The sequence below is a fragment of the Mytilus californianus genome, unplaced genomic scaffold (genome assembly GCF_021869535.1).
Source record: "Mytilus californianus isolate M0D057914Y unplaced genomic scaffold, xbMytCali1.0.p SCAF_1, whole genome shotgun sequence".
Taxonomy (NCBI): Eukaryota; Metazoa; Mollusca; class Bivalvia; order Mytilida; family Mytilidae; genus Mytilus; species Mytilus californianus.
The window spans coordinates 41,424,760-41,445,762 of NW_026262581.1; the positions used below are offsets into that span (position 1 = coordinate 41,424,760).

At 31.7% G+C, this 21,003-nt stretch overlaps 1 protein-coding gene across 1 annotated transcript; it reads right to left on the reverse strand.

Annotated features, from left to right (window-relative positions):
• Nucleotides 1-4,744: 4,744 nt before the first annotated feature.
• On the reverse strand, nt 4,745-20,976 carry LOC127702681 (centromere protein P-like). The gene is made up of 9 exons (XM_052206985.1): nt 20,872-20,976; nt 15,693-15,872; nt 14,256-14,322; nt 13,764-13,830; nt 12,469-12,545; nt 10,003-10,091; nt 9,493-9,672; nt 8,745-8,836; nt 4,745-6,921 (listed from the first exon to the last, which is right to left on the reverse strand). Exons 1-9 carry the CDS (start codon nt 20,916-20,918, stop codon nt 6,800-6,802), a joined length of 921 nt encoding a protein of 306 aa, XP_052062945.1. The 5' UTR covers nt 20,919-20,976; the 3' UTR covers nt 4,745-6,799.
• Between the last annotated feature and the right edge of the window lie 27 nt (nt 20,977-21,003).

The window sequence follows — 21,003 nt, forward strand, 5'->3', positions numbered from 1 at the left end:
GAATAGGTTTTGCTAATTGTTGCAGACTGCATGGAGGAATCTTCTTATCAGAATAATAATTTCAATAATGGTGTCCAACAGTGGTGTATGGTTTAATTCCACTATGTACTAGAGTTTGAATATGCCATATTAGCGCTTTTAGTTGGATCAGCTGGTGCCACTATGCACAATTATCAAATCATACCTGAAACTATCTGAAATGGTGTAATTTTCTTGTATACTAGTATTACAAGAAATGCTGATGTTGTTATAATGGCCTAGCAATGATGCAACATATATTTTTGAAGGCTGTACGGTTGCCTTTAATTGCTTACATCCACTCCAGTTGAATTTTGGTGGATAGTTGTCTCATTGGCAATCATACCACATCTCCTTATTTTTATAATAATTGCACATGTCTAATCTGTAATAAGCTGTTAACACAGAGACATGTTTTGCCTATTTGTTATTTTGACAATGCAAATGTTACACTTAAAACAGTAATACTTTAACATGTAAGTGATATTCAAAGACAATGCACCATGACTGATAGTACAGGGCTGAACAATCTCTATAATATTGGAAATGAGATGTGCCAATGCTTATACAACTGCTTACCAAATACCATTGACTTTTCATAAGTCGTTCCCTTTAAACAAACCTTAACACAAATTCAATTTCTAAGTCAATGAACCATAATGAGGGGGTTATATAATATCCATGGAAATGAAACTTTTGAATACCAATACGTTCGCATACCAAATAGCTTTGACTTAAGATTACTGGTAATTTTAAACTGACATAATCATAATAATCACAAACACATTCATGTAAACTAAGTAAAAGTTTCAAAGTCAATAGATCATGCATATGACTGAGGGGTGAGGACCAAATATCATCTATGGAAATGAGACGTACTAATGCTTCTACACCTACATGCCAATTATCATTGACCTACCACTATTGGTTTCCCTAATACTAACCTAATCAAAAACTAATAAATGAAGTTTCAAAGTAACATAAGTTTCAAAGTAAAAAGAGCATAATTGAGGGGGCGGGGCAAAATAATCTCAATGGAAATTAGAAATGAAAAAAGTTTATACAACTGCACACCAAATATCATTGACCTACCACTAGTGGTTCCCCCTAAACTGACCTAATCACAAACAAATACATGTAAAATATGCAAAATTTCAAAGTCAATTGACCATGACTAAGGGGGTGGGGCCAAATATTCTCCATGGTAATGAGATGTGCCTATGCTAACACAACTACTTACCAAATATCATTGACCTACCATAAAGCAGACCTTATCACAAAATTACAAACTAATACATTGTTGATTCCGCCAAAATAGCATGCCTATATATATATATATATGTCTCACTTTTTGACTCTGTTAAGGCAAGACAAATATTGCAACAAATTTAATACAAATATTTTGTCCATCTTTTTTTAATATTTTCTTCATTTCTTAGATATATCAATGCTGCGTTCACACATAATTCGAATTCGATTCACATTATTAACTGATTTGAATTAGTTTTATACGCATTCGAAACGTTTAATGTCCAAAAGTAAATTCTACTTGGAATTGCAATACGCGTCAAAATCGCTTTACTGTGAATGCAGGAGTTAAAATTAACATTTGGTACTGGACGGTTTAGGACCTTCGACACTCCAAACTGAAAGGTCCACAACCTAAATTCCAGGTCCTGCTTTTACTAGAAATATTTCAGTAACTCAGTAAGATACTTTAATGTGCTTTTGGTGTTACGTTAGCTTGTTTCATTGTCAGTGTCACTGTCGTTTAACATGTTTAATAATAAATGTAATTGTCTTGTATATTAATTTATGAATTCAAATATAATCTTCTTTTTTTGTATAAGGAAGGCTGAGGGAGGCTGAGGGTATCACTGTGGGTGGGTGTGTTGTCTCAACAATTGATTATTAATTACTAATTATACCATTATATTAAACAGTTCAAATTCAAAGCTGTTTAAGTGTATCAAATCTAGTTGCACTATATATTATATTAGTTCCTCTGTGAAAATAAAGTAAGAAACTTCCAGATTTTTATAGGCCCTTCAAAATTGAGAAGAAATTACCTCATGGAATTGTAGTAATATGTTTAAACAATAAAAACATTTACATGTAATATCAATATTTATTAATGATAAGGAAAATACTGTCACATTTTATTGGATTTTGACATGAAAATTTGTGAACTAAAAGTAATTTTGAGTTTCTGTATAAAATATTTCCTGCTTTTTCTTTCTTTTCAATATATCTTTGGTTTTCAGTTCTAGTGTTTATATTTCATCATGATAGATGTATTTTGTCTCAAGCCTGGAATTATTATATTTTTATTGTATTTGATCGGCAAACCCGGAATTACCCTTATCCGCCCCCGGAATTAGATCCGGTATTATAATTGTCTTCATTTCCGGTTTATGGCATCCATTGTTTTTCAATGTTGTTTTTGTCAGTCAGAAACGATTTACTCGGATTTACACATAACATGTTGGCGATTTTCGGTATAAAGCTAGCGGTTGAACAAAATGATTATCATCAGAAATCCCCAAAATTTAAACGTCCTTGATTTACGTTTTGTCGACGAAGTTAAAATTACCGCCAACTGAGACTTCAACTCCGTGTCATATAAGTCACAGCCGTTATACAATATTCCTGCGCTTTTAGCCATTTGGCAACTGTAAACGACTTGTAATTAGAGATTTTCGGCGGTGAAATAATTCATGCAATTGTTCTTTGACATCTTAGCCAAAAGCACAGGGGATAATAAACTACGTAAGGATTTCTATTGAGCACTACTTCCTTTGTGCAACTTCTAAACTTTTGGGTGGTTCGACGATCATTTAAGGTTTTTCTGGTCATATTTTTTGTATTCCAGAATTAAAAGTATGAAAAAAGTGTTCAATTAGTTATAAATAACATAATAGTCAGCTAGATAATAATAATGGCACATATTTGAGCATTTATTGGGTAGAACACAAATCTAGGGTGCTCGCATAAGGCAGCTTAACTGCCTAAAAAACCACAAATTCATCAATATTAAAGTTTAATTCTGCTAGATAAGAGATCACCATCGATTTTAAATTTAGAGTATCATTTCTCCGCGTGCGGCCATTTTGACATCATCCCTGAATAAAAACCACGATATATCTATAAACCACAAAGGACCAAAACAAGCAGTAACCTAACGTAGCCGTAATCGAGTGTCGATATCTTGTCAAGCGTACGGCTGTTTTACCCGACAAGGAACTAACTAACTTGATACGGAAAATGTAATTATATATTTTTTTTTAATAACTAGTACTATGATCTGTCGTTTTAAAACTGTTTTTTTTACTAAGTTTTTGAAACAAGAAATTTTAATGGAAATTAGTTCAAAAGTTCAAAGTGATAAATTAAGTGTTCTGTGTAAAAATGTTTTCGAAAATCTAGTGTGTTCATAATCCATTTATGTAATAATCTTATTTAAATAAATTCGGACCTTCCCTTATCTGATCACCAGCATGGCTAAAGGAATTGTTCCCAGAGGTATTGTGAGTTGACACGTCCAGGTATTCAAGTGATTTCCTGTCTGGCTTTAAAACTCTTATTACACAATAACATAAAGCAAGTTCATGCATCACTTCACCTCTGAGGGTATTGAGAAGTGTACACGGCCGATAACTTGTAACTTTCCATTTTGAAACTATCAGGTGAATATACATCTTTGTCTTGCGTGTCCGATAGTGATATGCTAGTCTTTACTAAACCATAGATATAATGACTAAACTCATACGCTTGTTTATAAATAACATTTATGGTGTAAAGAATATTTATGAAAATCTAAATACCGGTAATTCCAAAAAAAGATTTGATAAAATAAAAATATATTTACATATTTTCCAAACGTAAATTGGGGAAAATGTAAGTAATTACTCGTTGTCAATAATTATGGACATTTTGAAACGTACAAATATTGATTTAACAAAATGTACGCACTTGTCGGTCATAGGATTATACGCCTAGATAGAAGGTTACGGAACTATAGATAGTCGCAATTTAGAATATAAACATATAAACATGTATATTGAATATACGAGAGAAACATCCAAAACCAATCTGATTTAAATACAGGTTGATATCTAACTTGCTTTGGTTCATCGAAGTTATGCACATAGTAAAATCACAGATTTTTATTTCAATTAGATTATTTTGAACAGTTTAAGAAAATCGTCACCATCTCAATGGTTGTGTATTATGTATAATAATGTGAACATGGTTCTATTATACCTGTAGTACCTCATGTCAATTTTCCTAATCACAAACTAATACATGAAAACTAAGCAAAAGTTTCAAAGTCAACAGATCAGGAATGAGGGGGTGGGGCCAAATAATCTCCATGGAAATGAGATATGCCAATGCTTATACAACTGCATACCAAATATCATTGACCTACCACTAGTGGTTCCCCATAAACTGACCTAATAAAAAGTTTCAAAGTCAATAGACCTTGACTGAGGGGGCGGGGCCAAATAATCTCCATGGTAATGAGATGTGCCAATGCTAATACAACTGCATACCAAATATCATTGACCTACCACTAGTAGTTCACCATGAACTAGACCTAATCACAAACTTATACATTGTTGACGCCGCCGCCGTAGTCGACTCCGGAAACAGCATACCTATGTCTCATTTTTTTACTCCGTCAAGGCGAGACAAAAATCTGATAAAATGATAATTAATAATAAAATTTTTTCATAGTTTCATAGTTTATTAGAAAAATCTCAGCTGTGTAACATGAGTATAATTAACAAAATATATAAGTACACACATTACATACTATTAACAGTTAATCCATTATCATATATCAAGATATTACAGTTGTTGATTAAAATCAACATTTTTTTCAAACTTTTGGATAAAAATTAATATCTTAAACAACAAATTGTTATTGCACAATGTTAGAATACCATGCACTCTCTTTACTTTTTGATATAATAAAATTGAGAATGGAAACAGGGAATGCATCAAAGAGACAACAACCTGACCAAAGAGCAGAAAACAGGCCAAGGGCACCAATGGGCCTTCAACACAGCTAGAATATCCAGCATTGGAGGCAGGCTTCATCTGGCCCCTAAACAATAATGTATACTAGTTCAGCGAAAATGGATGTCACACTAACTCTGAAACATATAAATGAACCAAAATTTAAAAAAATAAAAAAGACTAACAAAGGCCAGAGGTTCCTGACTTGGGACAGGTGCAAAAATCTAGCCAATACATAGGTATAGATTTCTTTTTTAAATCTTCTAGAGTATTATTTTTACTTTACTGTTATGTTATTATGAGCACCCCTAAGATCAGTTCCACAAGTCAGACAAATTCACTCATCTTTTTGTATATTTCCCCATCTCTCTGTTTTGATGGGAATCTATGTTACACACCCTCAATTACGAACATTTCTCCTATGACCCTGCTTTAATTTCAATAGGTATAGTGCTGAATTGAATTCTATTTAAAATTTAAAGAAAAGAAAAATCCCCACTCAGTTTTTAGTCAGCGAACCATTTTTAAATAACTGGTCTTGAAGCACTGATTAACATTGATTTTGATAAAATTGAAATTTACGTGCATTGGTGGATTATATATTTCACAAAAGCCACAATCATTAAAAAGACATAAGATATTTGAACAACTTGAAAATAACCTTAAAGCTAGTTTATACGCCAAAATATCCTATACAATTTAGAGATATGTCTCACCTGTGTGTAATTTAGATAGTACAATGTATAAAGTTTCAAAGTCAATGGACTCTGACAAGCCAAATTATCTCCATGGAAATAAGATGTGCCTCAGGTTACCGATATGATTTCTTACAAGTTCGTCTTTAACTGACCTAATCACAATCTTTATCAACACTGCCTTTAATGCCGACGCAGAAACAACAAGCCTGAGTCTTGTTTCCACAACTTTTGTCACAGGCAAGACAAAAACATACTATTCTGGCAAAAACTTAAGTGTGAAGTAATTAAAGCCTACAAAATAGAGTTTTGAAAGGATTTTTTTTAAAAACATCTAGGTTCCTACACAAGTGTGTTTATCTAACATTCATTATGAAAGTTTTTTCTAATAATTGCTCAATTTTCAATTACATTTGGGTTATGCAATTTAGGGAAGTCATTACAGTTTTGTGTGGGATAATTATTAATGGGATAATGAATGTCCAACATTCACAATGACTTCATAATAATGAAATCTTATCTCAGAAATTCAAATCTTAAAAATTGATAATGGCACAAAATTAATCATAGGAAGATATAAATAAATCTTTTGTCTTTTTGAATTGAAACAGAAGATAAATATCTGGTTTTTTTTCATAATTTTTAGTAATTTTTGCTCTGCATATACAAAATTTTAGAATGATTTTCCCACAAATAAAGGAGGCTACAATTGGGAGAACTCACTTTCATGCATTTTTTTTTTAGTTTTATGTAAAATTAGCACAGTACCACATTTATTGTATGTACCAAACAAAAATCATAATGAAAGCCAAATCAATTAAAAATGTTTGACTGTTTTTGTGCAATAATTATGTATCTTTACTATTTTACAACTACATTGAAACTTATCTCAACCAAATTCCTAAAAGGATGCAACTTTGTTTGGATTAGACAGGTTTTCACAGTTTAAATAACTTAAGAATATTTAATGTCCTGTTACAATTGTTTAGTTTACACAAGTTTCTGTATGAAAAGGTTATACTGTATATCTAATAGTAATTTTTACAAGGTTGAAATGTCTGTAATTAACACAGTGAACCCAATTTAATAATAGTTTCAATTGCATGTTCGATTCCTAATTCTTCTACAGCATCTTCAAATCTCTCTGTGGATCTCTGTAATGTTTGGTCCTTATCTTGCCGTTCAACTACAAAATAAATAACAGAATTAATAAAGAACAAACAATATTTTTATATGTTACACAAACAACATTAAACTCATGTGCATAATAACTGCTGCCCCCTTTTTCGGCCAAAAAAATCTAAGAAACCCATCTTGAAGTTCAACCTAAACTGAGGGATTCCTTGCCATGTTGTAAAAGGGACTTTATAAACTTGCTAATGCAAATTTGCCGATCTAACATTGTTGGGCTAAAAATTTGAGACAAAGTATATATAAATACAATATTAACAAGTCTAAATTGAAAACAACGTTCAAACCTATGATTGCGTTGGATAAAAACAGCAATTTTTATACGTGTGCATGCAAAACAAATTTCTTGTTAGAGGGGTCTAAAAACAGCACAAACAACATTTTCCAAAAGACCAAAAAAGTGAAAAAGTATATTTTGACAAAACGCATTTGACTAGCAGGTCGAACAACAAATTTTCTTAAACCCTGCTGACTGCCATTGGCGATTGCCAAATAAACGGATCACTGATGTAATAAATGGATCTTAATTATAAATTTAATACTAAACAGAAAACAATAAACTTGCGGAAAAGATGGTATACAGCTAACAAAAGGTGCAAAGGTTTTTGTACACCATATCCAGATTTCTACAATTATAATGTCTCTTCAGTGATGTTAGGAATCGAAACGGTATTTAGAAAGCCATAAAATTTACCTCAATTTAGGATAGACTCTTGAATTTTGAGGAGTCAAAATAGGATGAAGTGATCATATAAACCTGAAGGCAAAAATAATACAAGCCCAAACGAAAAAATATAAACAAGTCTAAATTGAAAACAACTTTCAAACCTATGATTGCGTTGGATAAAAACAGCAATTTTTATACGTGTGCATGCAAAACAAATTTCTTGTTAGAGGGGTCTAAAAATATTATATATAAATACAATTTTATATATAAATCCAATGCCTCTTGAAAAGAGATTACCATGCTCTCATACCATTGAAGTTGCCTTGAAAGCACCTCAAATTACCTCCCTTCATCCTAGTTAATCCATTTTAAATTTGCAGAATATGCATGCAATATTTGGCACTGGACAGTAAGCAAACAGTGATATACATGCACATATTCTCTCTCTAAATTTATGTTCTATCATTGCACTTTCATTTGACACAGTTACAAAAATTTAGTGGCATTACAACAATGTCAATTTAGTCCTGTATATTGTCTTTGCAACATTGACAAAGTAATTTTTTTATTACTTAGTCCAAGGATTTATATAGTAAGATACTATATAAATCCTTGCTTTGTCATTCAAAGATGACAATGTGCAATCTTTCATAGAAGTTATCAATTTAATTCAAAACTTTATTGTGATCAAAATTAACTAATGTAATTTGTGACAAAATGAACAAAAATCACAAAAATTACATTGTTGACATATTACTTTCAAACATTAGAATGTGAATACATTGATAAATAAAGTCATAAGAATTAGCTAAACAAACAACCATAATGCAGAAAAATATTAAAACCTAATATTATGGTCCATGATATTGCTAAAAATGTCAAAAGATTTGGTCATGTGGTACTCTTTCATTTAGAAGCCAAGTTTGTGACAGACTGACTAACATATGCATCACTTTATAACATCCTCCTATTTACAAGGAATAAAAAACCTGCAACATCAGCACATTGGTATTTATTAAAATTTATAGATTCCCATTAGATGTAGCAAAATGCTTGCTAGTTTGCTTTATTTTTGTTTTTAAGTCTGGTACCCTCCTTTGTAAAAAATCAAGTTTCAAAATATAATTAAATTTTATTTCCAAGTTACTTACTGTAATCAGGAATCTTCATTGACAGTGCCAATCTTGACTTCGCTCTGTAAACTTGGTCTACTTCAAATTTCCAACTGATACAAAAAACAGGACTAAAATATACAAATCAAAGCATGAAAACAACAATAAACCAAAAGAATTATAATTTTGAGTATGAAACATAAAATGTAACACATCATAATATATTAAAAATTATTGATATGAACAAATTATTAAAGAAGACCACTGAGCCTTATTCACCAACAGGCTTTGAAATTGCACAGAATAAAATAATTCTGACATTGACAACCATTTAAATTATCACGGTCAAGTTGTAATTTGTTCTATTTCTTGTAAATATTGTGCCCTTGCAAAAATATAAACATACAGTTCACATGAATACATCAGTTAATTTGGGGAGGGATTTTAACATTTCAAACATGGATAACAGAATTGGCCATCTATGAGAGGTACTTTTGCATGTAATGCTTTATTGCAAGAGAAACTTGGCCGGCCAGATGAGCAGAGTTGCCATCACAGAGAGGGCCCGTTACTGTACTTACATTTAACTGGATGATTTTAAGAGCAAAAAGGCACAGTAAACATTTTTACATGCATTTCGGCTTTTGACATGAAATGATTTTTCATTGCCAGAGGTTGGCAACTATGCACATGGACCTTCAGTCAAGGGTGTGTTTGAAAGACATCAGTTTGTTCTCTCCTCTCATTTTTGGAGGACATAAAATACAAATGTACTTAAATATCTTACCCTTGTGTCACTGTATTATTTTTTATAATTAGATATGGAATGAAACTTTCCTCCTCCAATTTAACCAAATCAGGATATTTGTCAACAAAATGTTGAAACGTGTTTATTCTTTGTCTATGCCATCTAGAAAATGGAACAATCAACTGGAAAAAACTCCAAATAGATCTATCCTCAGACATGCTGAAATACATAAACAAATATTATTCAGAACTACATGCAATTGTAAATATCAAAATGTACCAACTAATTTTCAAATATTTTTTAAGAAAAGCATTAAAATGCAGATAACTGATTTCAACATTGAGACAGAAAATATGTGTATCACAGCAAGTTAGCTTGCCATTATTGTGTTTAAAAATAATGTCATAATCAATTTGATGTCAGTCTCTGATATGTAGGTATTATCAGGTTTTTCTGCATATTGATACTGTAAAATATAAGCTGCAAGTAAAAAAAAAGCTTTTTGTCAAGTGAGCATAGTGTCAGCCATTGAGGGGATTATATCTTTACCTGATTAGAAATTTCTGTAATTCATCCTGTATATTTTCAGGAACAAATATATCCAGTTTAGTTAATTTTAAACTGTTATCATCTTCATTCTGTCAGAATAATGAAAACAAAATATTGTAAATTCAGGAAGAGTAAATGCAATTTTTGTTCATTAAAAAAAAATGACAAGATGAAAAATGTAATTACATAACATTATTTATAATTTCTGCTAGGAATATTCTACTTCTAATTGATTGACTGATTGTTGTTTGCTTAATATTCAATGGCAAGTATTTCATGCATATTAATGACAATTCTACTATAATAAAAGAACAGAGTTCCAATGTTCCCCCTCCCTTTTGCAAATATTTTATCTGTTCTGTTCAAGGGCAATAACTAAAAATATTTTTTTTTGTTCTTTAAAACTTTTTAAAATAATCTTACTAGAGAGTTGAAGACTTGAGAGCAATTTCTAATATATTTAATAGTTCCAAGGGAAACTCATTAAAAATATTTGATCAGCACTTATTTTCGAAATTTTCAGAGACACAGCTGTTATATACTTTTGATAGAATTTGATAAAAATCTGTCAAATTGTACATGTGAGAGCTCTTACAATGCAATTTCCATATAATTTATATTTCTAAGGGGCATAACTCTTTTAAAAATAGTTGATCAATTTTTAAACTCGTCCGAGACATTGTTTATATTAATCTATGAAATAAGTTTTATAAAAATCTGGCAACAATTGTACATGTGAGAGCGCTAAACAAGACCGGACAGACACCCGGTATTTCTATGTCTCCTCAATGCTTCACGTGGGGGACAAAAATGTGTACATTTTAGCAAACTGATCATGAGAATGTCATTAAAGTTCTGTGTAAAATTAAAGTGTTATAACTGCCAATAGCACAACTTGCAATTACCCTTCACTAAAAACATAAGATGCATTTCTTTTGTTGATTGAGCAACTGACAATATCTAAGGATTCAAAAACCTTTTCATAAATGACTTTAAAAATCAATAATATCTTAAACATCAAAGATATGTGCAGGGAGAGGAGCATCATATCACATGCACATTTTAAGGATTAATATTTGGCATTCAGGTTAATTATCATAATATTGAACCAACCCTGAATTTAGGGCTAAGCCTTATAATTCTTACATAATCCAAATTTCTTTTATTTCTAATTTAAATCAGCTTAACTAATATACACCCCCACACCTCTCATTCAGTATTTGCCTGTCCCAAGTCGGGAGCATTTAATTCAGTGGTTGTCGTATGTTGCTGTATATCATATTTGTTTTTTTCTTATTTTTTTGTACATAAATGTTAGTTTTCTCGTTTGAATTGTTTTATATGTCATTTCAGGGTCTTGTATAGCATACTATGTGGTATGGGTTTTGCTCATTGTTGAAGGCCATATGGTTGTTAACTTCTATGTCATTTGGTTTCTGGTGGAGAGTTGTCTCATTGGCAATCATACCACATCTTCTATACGGTCTATTCATTCAACAGATATGATGCATCGTCAAAGTGTTTTCTATAATTTATATAATGATATCTCGCACACATTCATTGATCTACAAGATGTTAACATAGAATTTATGATAACTTCTGATTTCTTTAATAGCGGAAACAACCGAGAATGGCAATATCACAGTATGCCACACGCTGGTTGTGTGTAAATAATGTGCCATGTTTCAAGTCAATTAAATGCAGTGGCACGTGGCATCAAAGTTGAAACTTTTGAAGTAGGGTTGTAGTAGTTACTGTCAATATTATACTTCCATGGTATGGTCTTGAATATTAACATCAACAAGGCAAAACAGTTTTATAACAAGCAACAAAGATAAAAAATATTTGCGAAAAAAAATACCATAAGCAAACAGACAGATACGGAAAAATGAGACAGAAAATCATATGTTTATATATATACAAATATCTAAAGTAATTTATAAAGATATATAGGACTGCTAGTAGTCCATTGTAAATTTATGTTGATTATTGTCATTTTGCTTAGTTTCTTCTGTTACCTATTCTAACATCATACTCAGACTTCTTTCAAACTGAGTTTTACTGTGCGTATTGCTGTGTGTTTGTTTATTCCACATTGGCTAGAGGTATTAGGGGAGGGTTGAGATCTCACAAAACATGTTTAACCCGGCCGCATTTTTGCGTCTGTCCCAAGTCAGGAACCTCTGGCCTTTGTTAGTCTTGTATGTTTTTTTAATTTCGGTTCATTTTATATGTTTCGGAGTTTAGTGTCACGTCCACTTTCGCTGAACTAGTATACATTATTGTTTAGGGGCCAGCTGAAGCACACCTTCAGGTGCGGGATTTTCTCGCTGCTCTTTGGACAGGTTGTTGTCTCTTTGACGCATTCCCCTTTTCCATTCTCAATTTTAAATATAAAAATTGTAGACTAAAATTTGGAATACCAATAGCATTGAAAACATATTCACAAAAATTGACTTCTATTACCTTTTCCATACATTCAAATTCTACTTTAAATTTGGTGTCCATACACTGTCCCTTTAGATTATATTGCACAATATCTCCTGAAAAACAATAATCATAAAAAAAAGTTTGCTCACCACACAGATCTAAATGCATTCAAATACAAATATATCAGCGGTTTATCTCTTCTTTCTTCAGAAATATAAAGCTTTGTACAACTTGTTTATACAACTAGTAGAATCTCATTCTTATTTCCTGAATGGCAAGGCAAATAAAAGGTAGTTGTCAAATAATACTGTCCATTTGTAAACTTTAGGTGATTATTGTGTACTTAATGTTTGTTTAAATTACTTCAAAAAGTTATTATTGATAAAATTAAACATCAAGTAAATATGTGGCAGCAAGTGTAGAGATATAATTTACAATGCAAAAAGAAGCACAAACATTCATAATTTCAAGAAATAAATTGCACTTTTGTTGAAACATCATTGTGCTACAGTATAGCCATTTGTTTCCTCAAAAACAAAAAATCACATGCTAAGAATGAAAAATCGTGTTTCAAAATTTCTGCAGATTTTATATATTACAAAAATAAATAAATATTTAGTTTTAAAAAATGTTAAAGCTACAGTACACATTTTACCACTGTTTCTAGAATGAACATAAGTAACAAGAATATGTGTCAGTAGGACACAATGGCCTACTCACACTATCTTATTTCCATGTTGTGTGAACTGCAAAATCTGGGCCACAGTTCACTTCATAATGGACAAGTGTACATAAATTTCCAATTGACCACAAACTTCCCTACCCCAAAACTTAACCTGAAACAGGACAGACTGAATGATATACAGACTTGAAAACATAATGCCCCTCTACTATAGTAGGCAGGGCATGAACATTCCAGAAGAACCATGGGTGAATAAGCCAAGTTGTGGTCCTTATGGATTTGTTGGGTGTTTTGGCGGTCTGTTGACAATTTGTGTTACATTATGGAAAAAAAGTATTGTGACCTTGACCCTTGACCTACTACTAAAAAAAATTTACAGTGGTCTTGTTCCTTCTGAGGGGCATAAATATGGAAAGTTAGACTACCTCCCAGCTCAGCCAAAAATTACTTTCAAGGGGGACACACTAAAAATCAGCTGTTTTAAAAATGTATGAACATGTAATGTCATCAAGAATTAGTTTTATTACAACAACATAAAAATCTAAAGTGTTTTAACTCAAAATGATAACATGGGTATTAAAACTGAGACTTATATTTTACTTTTCTCCTAATATATGAGTACTACTATTACTTATCACAGTAAATATACCTGATTTTAATGGATTATGGGTCAGCTCTTGAATTGATATTCCTGCTAATTTTGTTGTAAGCTCAATCTACAAAACACAAAATTAATATTAGCTGTTACCTTTAATTGTCCATGATTTGTCATTTCTACAAAAATATGGTCTAAATAGAATCATGTTTAAACATGTTAAACGGAAAAGACCTCTCCCCCTTACTTGTGGTCTATATTTCTGGATGGAGGTTGAAACTTGTTATGAGTATCTGATTTTTTCTTGAGCAGCAGCATTTAACCAATAAGTGTGGCTACCAAATCTAATCTTTCTGGAAAACTGCTACTGCATTAAACAAAAATTTAACCTGATACAGGAAAGACAAACACACAGATCAGAAAACATGATGCCCCCTCTACAATAGAAAAGGGGCATAAAAAGCAGTAATATTACTATTTGTAGTTGCATGCATGGGATTGCAGATATTTCAAGTATGATCCCATTTTATCTTTGTTTTAACTAACCTTCCGTTGGATATCTTCACATTCCTCTCTATAATCTTCTACTGTTTTAGGAGATTTGTCAACATTACTACAAACAAAAAGTAATCAAAAATGAACATACATGTAGCTCAAAAGAAATGGCACATTTTGATGAAAATTTTTAAATACACTATTTATTTCAAGGCTTTTGCAAATTTTAATATGAAAGTTAAGGTTGAATTGGTAAATGGTGCATACTATTTCAGCATGCTTATCATGAAAATGAACAGAAAATTGGAGAAAAAAACAATCCATCTACATTATTTTTCAATATTTTTTTTTATATCATATATATGTTTTGAGAATGGAAACAGGGAATGTGTCAAATAGACAACAACACGACTAAAGAGCAGAAAACAGCCCAATGCCACTAATAGATCTTCCTTAAATCTTACAAAAACATTCTTAGATTTGTATAACAATAATTATTTATCCAAAACTTTTTTTTTAATTGACATGATGGTTAGAGGATTTAAAGGTTATATTACAAACTGTTTTTTTACAGATTTCATAAACACTGTGTTTAAACTGATCCGACAAAAAATGTTTCCACTCAATAGTATCTAATATCTAGTATGGTGACAGAGCCCATTCAGACAGATAAAAGGTAGGATTTCTGTTTATTTATTTGCATGCAGTTGTAGAATATACATGTAAATTCACATATTACTATTTTCCATTGTAAGATGTAATATTTTCTACAACCATTCTATATTAATGGAGAAATAAATAAAAATGCACGGCCAAATGATGCATAGAGTGATCCTTACCTTAAGCTTTACTTTTGTACAAACTGTACAAAAAGAAAGATATGTACATGGAGATTGGTCACTTTTTGCACCTCAAAATTTGTATTTCTATGCATGGAACAAAAGAAATTGATTATTAAAAGAACAATGTTCTAAGCATAGAAGCATTTACATGCCAAATTGTTCTTGTACCATTCCACTATTAAATGGAATAAAATATCACATAGCAAAAAAGGTATTATGAATTAATTGTTTGGCTGCACAATGTCTGAATATTACATGCATTTTCAGACAAGGACAAATATATCTGCTTTGAAAAATATAAACCCATTTTTGGAACTTTTAAAGTGAAATCATGACTCATTAAGAAACAGTTTGCAGGGAGACTTGTCGCCCTAACTACACACATTACAAGTAATAACTCTAACTGCCAGGAGACTTATCTTTGCTTGTACTCTTAAATGCTGCATTCACTGCAGAGATGCAGAAAATATCATTTTCAAGTCTTTGAATTGACTTATCCTCGGATTAAACCAACAACTTCCAACATAAAAAGTATTAAAGCAAGAAATATATTAGACTATCAGTCATGTCAGAAATTACAAGAAAGGTGATAACATGAATACACACAATAAATTCAAATATATGTACTATAATGAAAAATACTCACTATTTCTTTTCAAAATGCTTGTTTAGTAATTCTTTTCTTTGATGAAGCAAGTTTTCTAAACTTTTTATCTCTTCTTCAAGCTGATTTATTTCTTTTTCCTGTGTAATTTGGATCAAACTTTTATGAGATGCTGTTTTTTGTTCTGCTGGGACATGTGGGATGTCTATTTCTTCTGAAAATCTTAAAAAGAATAAGTTTTACATACAACTATCAAATTCAATGAATAGAAATCCTATATCCAGGTGTTCTTTAAAATCAAATGATTCTTTAAATAAAAAAAAAGTTGAATATGTTTTACAGCTAACTTGAGCTAAAGTTTATAACTGAACTATAAACAACTGTCATACTAATGGACAGTTAAGCTAGCTATAAAACCAGGTTTAACCCACCAGTTTCTTTAGAAAATGCCTGTATTAAGTTCAGAATATGACAGTTGTTTTTCACTCGTTCCGTTCTTGATCGATAACCTTTGGTTTTGTCAGTTTTTACAGACTTCACCTTTTGAATTTACCTCAATAGAGTTCGTTATTTTTGTTATACACCAAGTCATTTAACAGCTGTTATGGACATGATGGAAAAGTTAATCAATATTTAGAGACAAATGGAAAACATAAAAAAAATAAATGTGGATAATGTCCACATGTGGACACAGATGATGCCCCCGCTTGCATATCATATAGTTATAAAGGGACATAACTGAAGAACGGTAAAAGTGACGCTACCCAAATTTGAACTTGATCTGAGTTTTGTGGTAATAAGCATTGTGTGTAAGTCCCATAACATTTGGTTGAGGCTAACTTAAGTAGAGAACAGAAACTAAAAATTCAGCAATTTTTCTATTTGTAAACACGCATAACTCTAGAACGATTGTGTATAAGTTTTATAACATTTGGTTGAGACAAACTAAAGTTAGAGAATGGAAACGAAAATTTCAGCAATTTTTATGTTTATAAAGGGACATAACTCAAGAATGGTAAAAGTGTTGCCTCCAAATTTCGTACTTAATCTGTATTATGTAGTAATAAACATTGTGTATAAGTTTCATAACATTTGGTTGAGGCAAACTAAAGTTAGAAAACGGAAACAAAAAATGTGTACTTGATCTTAGTTTTGTGGTAATGAAAATTGTGTATAGGTTTCATAATGTTTGGTTGGGGTAAACTTAAGTTACAAAATGGAAACTAAAAATTTTGTAATCTTTCGATTTATAAAGGGCCATCACTCAATAATAGTTAAAGTGACACTACCCAAATTCAACTTGATCTGTGTTTTATCAGTGGAAGTCAAAATTAAACATTGCATTCTATAAAGCGTTGATTGTAGTTGATTCAACTATAATCATGGACAAAGGAGGATAACTCCAATTTTACAAATTACTTGATATTTAGAAGAAAATAAAAATTTTGCAATTTTTCCATTTATAAAGGGCATAACTCTAGAACAGTTGAAGTGACGCCACAAAAATTCAAACTTGATCTGTATTTTGTGGTAATAAGCATTGTGTATAAGTTTCATAACATTTGGTTGAGGCAAACTTAAGTTAGAGAACGGAAACTAAAAGTTTTGCAATTTTTCCATTTATAAAGGGGCATACATGTAACTCTAGAACGGTTACAGTGACGCCACCAAAATTCAAAATTGATATGTATTTTGTGGTAATAAGCATTGTGTATAAGTTTCATAACATTTGGTTGAGGCAAACTTAAGTTAGAGAACGGAAACTAAAAGTTTTGCAATTTTTCCATTTATAAAGGGGCATACATGTAACTCTAGAACGGTTAAAGTGACGCCACCAAAATTCAAAATTGATCTGCATTTTGTGGTAATAAGCATTGTGTATAAGTTTCATAACATTTGGTTGAGGCAAACTTAAGTTAGAGAACGGAAACTAAAAGTTTTGCAATTTTTCCATTTATAAAGGGGCATACATGTAACTCTAGAACGGTTAAAGTGACGCCACCAAAATTCAAACTTGATCTGTGGATTGTGGTTAAAAGCATTGTGTATAAGTTTCATAACATTTGGTTGAGGCAAACTCAAGTTAGAGAACGGAAACCAATTTTGGGACGAACGTACGTACAGACGGACAAGGGTAAAACTTAATGCCCCCACCGCTACGGCGGGGGCTTAATAAACTGTTGACACAGAGATATGTCTCGCCTGTAGGCATAAAATTCAGAAAAAGTCGCTGGACCAACTAGTGGGCAGGGCCTCAAAATGGTTGACAAACTGAGATGTACAGACAGCAATGTAATTTATAGAAAATAATGTTGTCTATTGTAAGTAGTTCCTATCAAACTAACTTACATGTAAGCAGAAAACTAAACATTGAAAATTGTTAATTAATTGGAAGTTACTGTACCATGACCTAGGGGGCAGGGCCTTGAAATAGTCATCAAACTGATATGTACTGAAAATAATGCAACTTTATAGAAAATATCATTGATCTATTACAAGTAGTTCCTATCACACTGATTTCTGCAGAAAACTTAACATTCAAAAATGCTAATTAATTCAAAGTCTCTGGACCATGACCTAGTGGGCAGGGCCTCAAAATTGTCCTCATACTGATATTTAATGATAGTAATGCAACTTTATACAAAATATCATTTATTTGTCACAAGTAGTTCCTATCAATCTAACTTAAGCAGAAAACTTAACATTGAAAATTGCTAATTTATTCAAAGTCACTGGACCATGGCCTAAGAGGCAGGGCCTCAAAATAGTAATCAAACTGATAGCAATGCAACTTCGTACAAAATATAATTGATCTATCACAAGTAGTTCCTATCAAACCAACTTAACAACTATTGACGCCCTCACCGTCACCGGAAAAGCAATCCCTATGTCTCATTTTTCGCAGGTGAGACAAAAACATTGCTCTATCATATTATATGCTCCATAATTCTGTGTTGATCGTTATGCTGCAGTGGAGGGGGCATTAAGTTTTATTCTTGTACGTCTGTGTAAGTCAGAAAATTGGTTTCCGATCTCTTAATTTAGTTTGCCTCAACCAAATGTTATGAAACTGATTATAAGTTTGTTCTAATCTTATTCTTCATGTTTTGTGCTGCAACACCACTGTTCCAGGTTAGGGTAGGGTTGAGCACTTACAAACATGTTTAACCCTGCCAAAAGTTTTATGTGCCTGTCCCAAGTCATGTGCCTGTAATTCAGTGGTTGTGGTTGGTAATGTCTGTCATATTTGTTTTAAATATATTGAATTGTTATAAATTGGGCTGTTAGTTTTCTAGGTTGAATTAATTGTTTCAGCTTTTCATGTGGGAGCCTTTAATAGTTGACTATACAGTATGGGTTTCTCGTTGTTGAAGGCCGTAAGGTGACCTACAATTGCTTACTGAACAGGAAACTAATGCCTGCAGGTTTACGCTAGTCCAAATAATTGTGATATCTTGAAAGGCTATTCTATTTTTTGCCACGACACCTAAAAGTGTCACAGCAAAACAAGAGTGCACACGCTGAAATGTCTCACATTCTTTACTAACCATTGATTTTATGTTGATAGTCCTAAATATAAAGCTTTACTACAAGTAACACATAAACTTAAAGCTTTACTACAAGTAACACATAAACTTAACATGATCCAAGTAAATGAGGTCAAGGTCAGATAAACCAAACGTGAAATACATGTACACCTTACAATTATTCAATAAACCAAACATAGTTGACCTATTGCTTATAGTTTCTAAGAAACAGTCTTAATCAAGAAAACTTAACATTGACCAATGAACCATGAAAATGAGGTCAAGGTCAGATGAACCATGCCAGACAGACATGTACACCTTACAATCAATTTATGCATTAAATATAGTTGACCTATTGCCAAATGATTGCTTATAGTATCTACATGTAAGAAACAAACTTAACCATGAAAACTTAACTTTGACCACTGAACCATGAAAATGAGGTCAAGGTCAGATGACACCTACCAGTTGGACATGTACACCTTACAATCATTCCATATACCAAATATAGTAGACCTTCTGCTTATAGTATCTGATATATGGACTTGACCACGAAAACTTAACCTTGTTCACTGATCCATGAAATGAGGTCGAGGTCAAATGAAAATTATCTGACGCACATACTAAATATAGTTATCCTATTACAAAATGTACTCATAATAAGAAAGAAATTAACATTACAAAAAATGTTGACCTTTTTTCAAGTAGTCACTGAACCATGAAAATGAGGTCAAGGACAATGGACATATGACAGACGGAAACTTCGTAACATAAAGCATCTATATACAAAGTATGAAGCATCCAGGTCTTCTAGCTTTTAAAATATAAAGCTTTAAAGAAGTTAGCTAACACCACCGCCGCCGCCGGATCACTACCCCTATGTTTGTACATATACATGTATATACACAAATTAATAAGAAATGATAACAAGAGAACCAAAAAGAACAGTCTTGCAGGGCTGTTGTCAGAACAGTACATTTTCAAGTCTAACATTTAAATATAATTATTGTGATAATTTCACATTAAATACAATATTTTAACTTATTTGAACAATTTATTTCTAATAATTGAAAAGTAAAGACCATAAGATAATATACAATGAAATACAGATAATGTAAATCTGGAAAAAAATATTGCTGGATCGGGAAGCGTTTTTTTTAAATTTTGATTCTCAACTTTAACATCACTAGTGCACATAAAAATGTGAAAAACATGACCATAGGATTAAATTTTACGTAATTTAATCGATTTTATTGTTTTATTGTGTAACATTACTATTTTTCTTAAGGGTTTGTGGTTTTTTTCGGGTGTTCGGTGGTGTTCGGCAGTGTGCGGTGGTGTTCGGTGGTGAAAAGACCGACCTGATTACAATTACCCTCACAGTTATCATAGTTATATAAAGCTGTCAAGGTACAAAGTGTGTTACAAAATTTTCAGTTACAAAAATGTACCAGGTGAACATAAAGTTAACACAAGGTCATTGACGAGTGAAATTACACTAGTTCTATGATTTTTTTTTCAGTTATAATATTTCCCTGGATGTTATTATCAAGCAAACAACATAACAATCAATCAGACTTATCAGTTATAATTTCCAATCTGTTGTGGTCCTGACACACTTTCCAAATGGTTTATTCCCATCAAAAAACATATGGTTCATTATTTACTAAAAATAAATATCATTTAATTCATACTTATCCATCTCCTCATCCTTATTTTGTTGATTTTCAGTGACAATCATTGTATATTTGCCTTTTCTATCAAACTTTGAAAGGTTAATTCCGAACTTCCCGCGTTTAAGTTTCCGTTACGTTTCTGTTTTATAC

Coding starts and splice junctions, on each gene's coding strand:
- LOC127702681 (XM_052206985.1), bottom strand. CDS start 20,918: ATGATTGTCACTGAAAATCAACAAAATAAGGATGAGGAGATGGATAA. Junction 12,546..13,763: donor CCATAATCCATTAAAATCAG/GTATATTTACTG, acceptor ATTGTTTTTCAG/GAGATATTGTGCAATATAAT. Junction 6,922..8,744: donor AATGAAGATTCCTGATTACA/GTAAGTAACTTG, acceptor TTTATTTTGTAG/TTGAACGGCAAGATAAGGAC.